Source organism: Pteropus vampyrus, unplaced genomic scaffold (genome assembly GCF_000151845.1).
Source record: "Pteropus vampyrus isolate Shadow unplaced genomic scaffold, Pvam_2.0 Scaffold128, whole genome shotgun sequence".
NCBI lineage: Eukaryota > Metazoa > Chordata > Mammalia > Chiroptera > Pteropodidae > Pteropus > Pteropus vampyrus.
Window position 1 is genome coordinate 4,913,389 of NW_011888909.1, and position 12,024 is coordinate 4,925,412.

At 37.6% G+C, this 12,024-nt stretch overlaps 1 protein-coding gene across 7 annotated transcripts in view; it reads right to left on the reverse strand.

Annotated features, from left to right (window-relative positions):
• Nucleotides 1-10,115, reverse strand: part of CRCP (CGRP receptor component) — a 37,633-nt gene extending 27,518 nt beyond the window's left edge. For 2 of the 7 annotated variants that reach the window (XR_896285.2, XM_011366986.2), the window contains exons 1-3: nucleotides 9,969-10,115; nucleotides 2,450-2,486; nucleotides 803-901 (exon numbers count right to left, since the gene is read on the reverse strand). Coding sequence is in view for 6 of the 7 variants with exons in the window: in XM_011366986.2 (XP_011365288.1) it covers nucleotides 803-901; nucleotides 2,450-2,486; nucleotides 9,969-9,976 (144 nt within the window). In the remaining variant the exon portion in view is untranslated. The other 5 variants (XM_023534631.1, XM_023534629.1, XM_011366989.2 and 2 more) reach the window with 4 other exon arrangements.
• Between the last annotated feature and the right edge of the window lie 1,909 nt (nucleotides 10,116-12,024).

The window sequence follows — 12,024 nt, forward strand, 5'->3', positions numbered from 1 at the left end:
AGTATTATTTTCTGTGCAATAAAGAATTTGGCTTTGCCCAAAGAGGTCTGGCCTTTGCCCTTGGCTTCTGGGAGGTAATCTCCACTCTTGGAATGTTATATTTAATAGGAGTATCTTTGTCTGGGGCCTTAGATCATACTGGACAATCTGAAATTAACAATGTGACTTAGGGTAGGGATTTTCGGTCATGCAGTATCACTCGGCCTGGAGGCTGAGATGAATCAAATGGGCAATTAATTATTCAATTCTGCCTGTGTAATAGAGCCCCAACAAAGTCTCTAGACACTGAAGCTCAGCTGAGCTTCCCTGGTTGGCAATACTCTGTGCATGTTGCCGCACACAGGACAAGAGAAATGTGTCCTGACTCCGCATTAAGAGAATAATGGAAGCTCTGCATTTGATATTTCTCCTAGAATCTGCCCTATTTGCTTCTTCCCTTGACCAATTTTAATCTATATCCTTTCTCTGTAATAAACGGTAACTGTGAATATGATAGCTTTCAGTGAGTTCTATGAGTACATCTAGTGAATTATTGAATCTGAGACTGGTTGTGGGATTCCTCACTTGAAATTGGTCTTAGAAGTGAGGGCGGGGTTACAGACTCTTCCCCCTAATTTTGTAGTTGGCTAACCCTTGCAGATAGCCAAACTCTTTCCACTTTTATAAACAGAATAAAAACTAGGTTATAGTAAAACTATTCAAATCAAGTACTAGGCAATCCAGTCATCTGCAGAAGAAACCACTCCCCCCGCCCACACACACAATGGCAGTACAGACAGACCCTCCAGAAGCCTAGGCTTACCTCATAGGTGATAGTATTCAAGTTCTGTTGCCCAGAACTGTGTTTATTCTTTCCACTTTCTTTACGCTGCTCTTTCAGATCCATTAGTAACTGGAACACCTAGGAAGAATGTATAAAAGATTTTTATAAAAAATTTGAGACTATACCTATTCCAAAGTCAATGATTTTGAAGAATAAAACAGTATCTCTTTTCTTCCCACAAACTCTCTCCTCAATTCTTGCATTAGAGCAAATATAAATCCAAGGATGTCACATTTTTTAAATGCTCTTTTATTTAAGTCAAATAATTCAAATTCATTAGATTACTTAAAATATTTCAAATGTTTCCTACCAACATACACTATCTCTGATTTCCTCTGATCAAAAATATTTTGAATATTTAAAAGTAAATTTTCCTAAAATAAATAACTTTTTAAAAAAACAGATTCTACTTAATATAAAAATCTAGTATAACTTATTTTGGGGAAAGAGAAACTATGAGATAAGTGCTAAAATATAGTCTATCAAAAAATAAAAAAGGGAGGCGAGGAAAAAATGCTATAAAATTTAGAAGTATACTTTCCCACAAGGGAGAAATATGTGTGTATTAGTGTTAAAGAGGGTATAGGGAGTAGATCTCTTTCCTGTTTGGGAGATTACACCAGAGAACTGTGGGAAGTATAGGTTCACAGACCATTTCTAGATATTATGCAACCCTTCCCCTGGCCATCATATTCAGAAGTAGTGGTATGAGACACAATTAATGTAATCAATGTTTCCCCAATGTATAAAACACCCCAACACCTAGCAACACCTAGCAGAGTCCAAACTGGCCAAGGAAGTTCCTAAAAGCCAATGGCTTGACCAACAATCAATTCTTTGTTATGAGCAGCAACCATTTAAGAGTAACCTTTTAGAAAGAGTGAAATATGGCCAACTGTGTTAATTCTACTATATTATGTCATACAGTGGTGACCCAAATCTCCTATGAGACTATAAGTTTAGACTCTGGAATATGAAAAATTGACAAAGAATGTGTGAATTTTTTTTCTACTTAGAATTAAGCTATTCAATGGTTTTCTTAGTATCGAACAAGATCCAGGCAAAATAGAAAGTAGGCAAAAATAAAGTTATATCTCCCCTCTTACCACCCTCTTTCCTCCCTTTCCCCAGGAACCAAACCCTGAAGCCCCCAAATTCCAAATCTGTTACTAAATTATTCATAATGGTGAGTCAACTGAATTCTCGCTTTCAAAATGAAGGTTTTAATATTTAGATTTTTATAAGAATCAAAATGTTATACAAAAGCATTTTATAGGTAAAGAGTGGTAATTATGAAAAGGTACACATATTTTAATAGAAATTTTTACAGAAGCATCCAAAATAGATGCTTCCATTTCATGAAGGCATCCCAAATGAAGACCTAAAATTTCTGGATTTGGGGGAAAGTTGCCTATTGTACACTAAAGTCTTCCCAGCTTCCCTGAATTATTGTGTATAATTTACTAAGCTTAGAGTATTCTAAGGTCCCCCAGATGGTGCCATCTGTCCTATTTTAAAGTGGAAAATTCAAATGAATTCAGTCATTTCTAACCACAACTCAATAACCAGAAGCAAAAAGCAAACTATTAGAGAGGAAAATACAAAGTCCACTTCAAAGCTATTTACCTCGTAGTTACTGAGCAGCGCAGAATTGGCATCCTTCCTGCAAAAGAAAAGTAAATCATCATAGTCCGGGCTCATATCCCTTTGTGTGAATTAAACATCTGTAAAATCATTCCTCTGTCAAAATTCAGTAGTCCAGTTCAGGAATTTAGGGACTACAATCTTTAAGAGAAAGGTCCCAAGTCCTACTGGTTTAGCTGCTAATGGACAATTTCAGCCATAGTATATCATACAACCATCACCACATGAGTGATTAAAATATTCTACTTATCCCTAGTCTAGGCAGAAGAGAAGTCAGACATCTGAGAGAAGTTAGTTACAGAAAGAACATCAGAGCCGGGGGGATCTATAAACAGTGTTAACTGGAGAAACAAAGTATTGTCTCATCCCATAGCCATGACCTTTCCCCAGTACTATCTGCCTTCCACCAGCTACTGATATCTAGGGCAGCCAAGTCCTGCTGAATCACCAGAAATGGGATCCTTGACACTAACATGAACCCTAGAAATTCCAGTAATGTCAGAAATCCTGCCAGATATCCACAAAATTACTGATCATCATCTTCTCTACCAGTTCAACAGGTACAGTTCATGTGTCAAGCAGTGGTCTAAAGCCTGGCACCCTCGTTTAACAGTTGATCAAGGCAAAATATCACCTTTCATTAATAAATGAGCACAGCAATTTGACTATTATAATTGATCCATTCTACAATATCGTATCAAAAAGTACTGTTTTTAATAGTCTGAAGGCAGTACAGTATAATAATGAACAGTTTTGAAATTTAACAAACCTAGGTCCATATTCCAGTTCTGCTACTTATAAGGTTCATGAGTTTTCGTGAGTGAATTAGCCCCTCTAAACTTCCCAATTTAAAACAAAAAATGGGGATAAACTAGTACCTTGAAGTATACCCTGGATGCTAAACCCAGCTCCACCGTACAATTAGCTATGTGAATTTGGGCAAGTTATTTAAACTCTCTATGCTTAAATTTCCTCATCTATAAAATAGCAATTATAGTACCAATCTCCTAAGACTGTTTACAGAATTAAATTGAAGCATGTACAGTACCTGCAACACAGTAAGTACCCAATAAATGCCACCTCTTACCACTACCTGTGCTATTACCGCCACAACTTCTTCCTACCTTATAAAGCCATTATAAGGATGAAAAGAGACAACAAATTTTAAAAGTGTAGCATAGTTCTTGGTACTTATTAAGATGTCTCTAAATGCAGGCCACTGTTTTTAAAAGATATTGAGAGGGGCGGGGAGAGGTAGAGAGGGGTAAAAGGGGTAAAATATATGGTGATGAAAGGAAATTTCACTTTGGTGAATATACAATGCAATATATATAATGTATTATTGAACTGTACACTTGAAACCTATGATTTTATTAACTAATGTCACCTCAATAAATTTAATTTAAAAAAGATATCACCTCACTTAATTCCCATTAAAAACCCTGTAAAGTAGGAGCTATTATGATTTCATTATTGATAATGAAACAGGCTCAAAGATTTAAAAACTTGCTTAAGGTCACACAGTAAGAAGCCTAACTGAAATGAAAGAAAACTATGGAACTGTGAAAAATAAGATTGGAGTGGACAAATGAAAATTGGTAATGCTGAATCCTAAAAATTCAGGAAGGAGTTTGCACTTGACATATGTGCAATAAAGACTACCATATGTTCTTAAACCAGGAGTAAGGCTTTATGATGAAGATGGTACAAAATTTCAAAAATATGGGTGATTTCCCCAGTCAACAAATAAAGAAAACTAGTAGGTGGTCAACACAAAGATATGACCTAGGCCTTAGGTCATCAACACAGTGATGTCGGCACTGTAATGAAATCAGCGTGTGAAGCTTACTAGGCATTCAATAAATAGCTGGGTTTTCACAAAAGTGCTGCTTTGCCCAAATAACAACTGTACTCAAGTCACAAAGAATATCACATTTAAAAAGAACCTACCACAGGAAGGACAATGCGTAATTAGTTTATATAACATGGTTAATTTAAAATTGAAAATGACAAATCAAACCATATGTCATCTTTGCCTACTTAATCAGGAAGTCAGCCCACAAAGCTTCCTCCTATCTTTGCTTGAAATTGAGTTACAACTCCCTGTGTGCCCTAAAATACAAAAAGCAACTAAGACATCCCTGCCTGGAACAGACTAGGGGAAAAATATAAATGTCATTTTTCTTCAAGGCTAATGGATCCAACCCAGGTGCCACTGTTACAACTTCATTTCCAAGTATTGGCCCCTCCTGTCATGCAGAATATTCCATGCCCGGGAAATCTGCCCCTGGCTCTTCCAAGTTATTGCCTCATTGCCCAAGTCAATATTGCTAAAGCAAGAATCCAAAGGACATCATCTGCCTTTTCTAGAGCCAATATCCAAAGAAGGGAAACTCTCTTATTTTAATAAACCTCTGTTTTGGAGCACAATAAATGTTTAAACAGGCGCTGTAATCAGCAGAAGCTGACTTATTCATCAATTCTTTTATTAGGAATATAATTATTGTTTTACCCAGCTAAATACTAACAGAGTAAATGCCAATATGTGGTATGCCTTTATTAAATAAAATGTCAATAAGTGCATAGTATCTTAGTCCTAAATGAACTGTGTGGATTGGGAAATTTGGGGGGGGGTGGGCGGGGAGAATTTTAAGGCAGTTCTTATCCCCAAGAAGTTATTGTAACCACCACTAAGTGGCATGTTGGTAAGAACAGGATATGGTGAGATTTGACAAACATCAATCAACATAATCAAGTTATCCTATTTAACATCACCAATGATGATGATGAGATGCAATAAGAAAGATACAGCTCTTACAGCACTCTTGTAAAAAAAAAATGTTTAATTTGAATCTAGCCATGAAGACATAATCAGACAAACCCAAACTTCAAAACAACTGGCCTAAATTCTTCTAAATCAATGTCTTTTGTCACAATGCCAATGTCACACATACACACAACGGCTAGGAAACTTTTCAGAGTAAAGGAGATTAAAGAAACATAACAACTAAATACAATGTGTGATTCCTGACTTGTTCCTAAATTGGTAAAAAAAAAAAAGAAAAAAAAATCCAGCTAAATGACATTATTGGGACAACTGGACAAATGTGAATATAGGTTGTATTTTAATACGAATGGTTTTATCAGTATTAAATTCCCTAGGTATGATAATGGTATTGTAATTACATAAGAGAATGCCTCTGTAAGACTGGGTAAAATGACATAGCTACAACTCTCAAATGGTTGACTGTGTGTTGTGTGTGTAGAAAGAGAAAGCATGCACATGTGACACAAGGTACATATGTTAAAATGTTAACACACGCAGATTCTAGGTAAAGGGTATAAAGGTAATTGTGGTGGTCTTTTTGTAACTATTCTATGGGTTTGAAATTTTTCAAGCTAACATGTTGAGAAAAGTAGAAATGCAAAACTAAAGCATTCCATAAGGTTAAAAAAATTAGTATAATCTACAATCAACATAAAATGCATTTTCCTCCTATACTTTTTAGGGTAACTAGAATCCGTCAACTGACACATCTGTCAATTATATTTACAAGTTGTTGATTCCTACTGAGCAGGAATTGTCTGCTCTGTAGCTAATGTTTCGCTATTATGTAATATATTCACAAGCACTGAGACTTCTAGAAACTGCCAACCTACACAAAACTTCATATACTCTTATAAGACTTAGAATATTACTAATTTTATTTACGAGTATTTAAAGTAAATATTCCAAGTGAATTTTAAAGATTGTCTAAATCTATACTTATAGGCAAGCAATCACTTAATTTTCTCAACTAATTAATTAACTAACTGAAGTTGACTTGCTGTTTGAAATTTAACCTGTAAAATTTGCTTAACTTGCTAGGTCAATTTAATGGATGCCAGCAACTACTTTTTAAAACCTAATTCTGAAAAACAGAACAAAATGATCTATTGGCAGACATTCCTTAGAAACACACAAATACACAAAAGGCCCATGTGAACAGTGCCTATTAACTGTCACAGTCAACTCTTAGAAAGCAGTGTTGAATGGAATTGCTTAAATTCTATGTTCAACCTATGTTATCGATTCAAATCACGTTATAAAAAACTAAACCTGGGCAACTGACCAAGTCAGCAAACAATTAAACTGTAGCATTTTCTTGGGAGGTAACAAGTATCCTCTTTCCAATTCTGTTACTGAATTGTTATAGGACCTATAAGCCAACTTCTTTAAACCTCACCATTTCCAGCTTTAAAATGAAGGAAATTCTGACACTATCACAAAAAGATGGCATAGAAGGTAAGTAGAATCCATTTCCCTAACTATGTATACTAAGTTCAAGAATAAAAGAGTGAATACAAAGCTTTCCAGGTATATAAATAAACCCAAGGCCTGAGACAAAGTTAGACAAAGAGCAAACACTTTATATGCAGTATATAAACACTTAGTTTTGCTTTGAAAATTTTGTATCCTTTTACCTGATGAAGTGTCCAAATGATGGCCAAAAAATTTTTTTCTTTTAATTGTTATTAAACCAAATAAAGCATAAATATTCCTCACCTTGAAAAAAATTCTACTGTATGTCTATTATGTATTATTTACTCAGCAGGTATTTAACCAGTGACTGAACAAAAAAATAATAATTCAAGAGAGTTTTCCATTCATGCCTTCCCACTCCCGGTCCTAGGAGTACCTGACAGAAGTACAGTATATGTGCCCCCTCATAGACTTAGGGTTCAACAGAAGATTCTTAAGACCACACTGCCAGAGGTCAAGCCTCATGTTAGAGGCCAGGCAGGAACTAAAAGTTAGGCCTCCAGACCTTCTCATTTCAGGGACCCCTTCCATTCTCAAATCACATATATCTATTATTATAAAACTCTTTAAGGGAAAAGTAAACCAAGGTGCTATGAAAGACAAACATGAAAATTATTTTGGATTGAATAAAAAGGAAAAGCAGCATTGAAAAGAGACACTCGACCTGACCTATCAAAAGGACAAGAAAGAAGTACAAGGGAAAAATATATACCAGGCAAAGAAAACAGCAATGCAAAGGTCCTGAGGTAGGAAAGGGCTTAGAAGGTTACAAAAACTATTTGATTGCCAGTGGAAAGTGTGTGTTTGGCGGGGTGAGGACAGTGGCAAGATATGGTTGGTGAGTAGGTGAGGTTACAACTGGATCTTATAGGTCCTAATAAGGAATGTGGATTTCCTCTAAGTACAACAGAAAGGCAAGTAAGGATTTTACACAAGGGTGAGGGGAGACCACTAATTGATCCAATCATTCTTGCAGCTGTGTAGAGAATGGGGCAAGGGGACAGAAATGAAAGCATAAAGCTATTGCTTAATCCAGACCAGAGATGGTGTAGCAGAAAATTAGCAGTGAAGATGGTGAAAAGTAACTGCATTCAAAATATATTCTGAAAGTGGATAAGACAGGACTGGCTGATAGACTGGACTTAGGGGTGAGGAAAGAGGGCTAGGTTTTTCATCTAAGCAACTAGACAAATGGGAGAAAAAGGCTGGAAATATACTTTTGGGACTCATCAGCATATAGATGGGTAAAATGACTATGGAAAAGAGTGTAGAGAAAAAGAGTCCCTGTACTGAGCCCTAAGATACCTCAACATTTAGAAGCCAAGAAAGGGAAAAAGGGGGAGCCAAGAGACTGAGTACTCTTGTTGTAGGAAGAAATTCAGAAGAGCATGTCACAAAGCCAAAGAAGTTTCTAGAGTTTTTGGATCAACTGCTGCTAAGAGACCAAGAAAGTCCAGAAAAATCAATCTTTGGATGTGACAGGATGGAGGGCTCAGATAATCTTCACAGATCCATTTCCGTAGACTGGTGAAGATGAAAGCCCAATTGAATGACTGAGAAAATGAGGGGATAAACAATACTTTTGTTTTGTTGTGAAAGGAAACAAATGCAGCAGTAAGTGGACATGAATGTGGGGACAAAGACATTTTTGATATGGATAAATTAAAGCAGGTTTATATGCTGACAGGAAATGCTCTAGTGAAGAAGGGGAAAATGATAATGATGACTTGAGCTAGAGTAAAATGAATATATTTCAAGTTGCAGATTAAACCCCATCAATTTACTGGGTCGTCATTCATTTTTAACAAATGAGAAGAGACTGAAAAAAGAGTAAAAATAGGGAAAATGTAAAAAGGAGTCATTTTAACCAAGCTGCTAAATTATTAACATTATAAACATTGAAGCATGAGGAAACAATTCTTTTTCTTGTCTTAACTAGCCTGGGAACATAAAACTTTGGAACTTTCCAGTCCTGCATCAATACCTGGATATACAGAAGCTTGTTGAGCATTAATGCCCAGACATACATCAAACCTGCAGATAACCCTCTAACTACCCTCTACAGGACTCAGGACCAAGCCTCCTGGTACCCATCCTCCAGGACACCTGACATCTGATAGCTGTCCTGACCCAATCCAGGGGCCTACCTAGAATGCAGGACTGATTATTTTCAAGGATATGACTTTCACTCAACTTTTCTCTCTTCTTCAGAACACTTCTTGATTTTTGCCTGTTTCCAGTTAGAAAACTCTAAAACCCTTGAATAAATCTTTTTATTTAAATATTTTTATTCATTTATTTCTAGCCAAAGCCTCCTGACTCTTTTTGAGTAGATTTGACAAGACAAAATCAGGGTGTACGGCAAACAATAAGTATCGTTTCATGAAGCTTTCACTTTGGGTACATATACACATTGCGGGTTTTTTTTTTATTTTTTAAGTCTTTTTTAGTACGTATAATCATCACACAGGTGGCAAAATAACGTAAAGAAAAATGTATTAAATAATTAAATAATCAGTGCCAAAGATAACACAATACAGATACGCCTACGAATTAATGTCAACCATGTAAAAACCCACGGGCGGAGTAGATGAAAAACACTTCCATTGGAATGCAGTACAATGGACAAACATGCAAAAGACCAGGTGAAGTTAGTTAAACTGTTGAACGGCTGATACTTCCCAGAGACACACACACACACACACACACGTGTTGTTTTGGTGGTCACGATCCAGGCACAAACACCTTCTTCCCAGAAAACCCGCCTCTGTCTTCACAGGGCTAACTGCTCCACATCAACTCGGACAGCACCTCTTCCAAATTAGGGCTCCCCACGAGCCCACTGCCCCAGGCAAAGTTTATCCGTCTCTCCTCCAGGTACTTCCAGGGCGGACTCAAGGATTTATACCTTCTAAGTCTCTGCTCGGATACCTGGCACGGCTCCCCACAGAGACCTAGGAAATGCTAGTAAATGAATGAAGAAGGAAGCAGACACACTGAAACATACTCAGCCCCGGTCCCAGGCACCTGGTGGGAGCGCGGGCGGAGGCTGAGTCGAGCAGAGCGAGAGTCTTTCTTCCGCGTCTTCCTCCCCACACGCCTTTGCGACCAGTGCCCGCGCCTCTCGGGTCCCAAGACCTAGCCGTCCCCAGCTGTGAATCTCCACCCAAAGACGGGGATACGCCTTGCGCAGCTTACACTTCCATGCCGAACCCGCCTCGTCGTCTCCGGCCGCCAACACAAACACACACACACACACAAGCCCCGCCGCCACTGCTGCTACTCTTGGTCCGCGCCGAGTGCTGGATCACCGACTCTGGCGCCGCGGTGCACGCCGGGATTGCCGCGCTGCACGTCGGGAGCCTGGCGGACCTCGCGCTACAGCGGTGGAGGCGGCTGCCTACGCTGTTAGGCCTGGCTGCTGTTCACCCAGCCGGACTTTAGCTTTTTAAGCGTTTGCAGATGGAACTTAGCTCATGTTTTCGTGGTCTAGGTTATACCAAAGTATTATTAAACTAAGATTCCAAAGACATCATCGTGTTAGTAGTCCTTTGCGACGTTAAAATCCCACCCCTTGTAGAGTAGCGATGGTGAGGGAGTGAGGTGGATCTGGGCTTCCGGAAATGTTCTATTGCGTGATCTGGGTGTTGGGGACGTGGTGTGTTAAGTTTCTGAAAATTCAGTGAGCTATACATTTATGTCCACTTTCCTGTATGTATGTTATAATTCAATAAAACGTATTAAAAAGGGAAGGGAAAAGTCTCAAACTCCCTTTTCCCTGTTTTCATTCTGCCTTGAGAGCTATTTGGCCAAAAACGTACGCATAAAAGAGCCTTAACATCAGGCACAGTCCTTTCTAGAAATTTATCGAAGAATTATCAGGCGCTTTAAAAAGATGGGTGTGTTGTGATGTTTTCGTTTCAGTCATGCAATATAACATGCAGCCGTGAGAAGTCATGCGGCATATTTGGTATATTGGGGAAATGCTCTTGATATAGATTTTTAAAGATAGAAAATGATGTGGTGTGACCCTAATCTAAGGAAAAATAATGCATAGGGAAGAAATACCTTAAGGTTTGGGAGGTAAAGCCGCCTAATCTACATTTTATGTCTTTTAAAAAAATAGGGGTGGGAGATAGATGTTTATTATCTTCTGGATTTTTGGGTATGTCTGAAGTATTTCCTAAAGACTGGCAGGAAATGTACCAAAATATTGATAGTGGCAGGTGTCTTTAGATGATGAGTCAATTGCTATTTTTTTCTTTTTTTATAGTTCTATCAGTTATTTACTAAACTCATTCTCTTTGCAAGGCCCTTACTAAGGGCTTTGTTATTCCATGATATTAACAGTTAATGGTGCACACTTTACAGTCAGACAGCCTGTGATTCTGTAACAAGATGAAATGCTTCTCTCTTCGACTCTACCTTAATTCCAGCCAGCATTTCCTCAGACATGCTAATTGTCTAGAGACATACTGCCTAAGACTTGAGTAACTTCTGGTCTTATCCATGGGATTGCTAATGACCCATTTCCCCACACTGAAGGGAAAATAGGAAAACAGAGTCTTTAAATGATGCCCTACAAAATAAAATTATTCATTCCCTATGGCTAACACCATGAGGAACCTGTGGATCAAAGGCCGAGAATTGCCATTAGGCCTTTCAAGCTACATATTCTTATCCTTTAATACTATATGTTCATACCATCGCATGAAAATAGGTTAACAAAGTATTTAAACTGTAATTTACAGAAACTAAAAATGATATATAAACTGAATTCCCTGAATACTCAGTGTCCCTTCTCAGTGTCTTTCTCTCAGTCTCTCTCTCTCTCTCTCTCTCTGTCTGCTCTGTCACTGTCTCTATCTCTCTCTGTCCGTCTGAGTCTCTCTCTCAGGCTTTCTGTCTATGAAGCGTTATCCCTTCTCTAATAAACTTTCCTTTTGACTTACTCTGGCATTTGAATTCTTTCATGCACTCAGAAAGAATTCTTTCTCCCTACTCGGGGAAATTTGTTCTGGCCTGTATCAGTTTCACATCCCTACGAATATACTAAAAAACATTGAATTGTATACTTTAAATAAAAGAATTGTATGGTATCTGAGTTATATATCAATAAAGCTGTTAAAAATTTTTTTTACTGGTGTTTGCCTGTGGGTACTAGATTGGCAGAGAACTGGGGAAAATTTTGAACATTTAACTTTACACATTCAAAATTTTATAAATGTTTTTCAATACACATGTTATTTTTAAA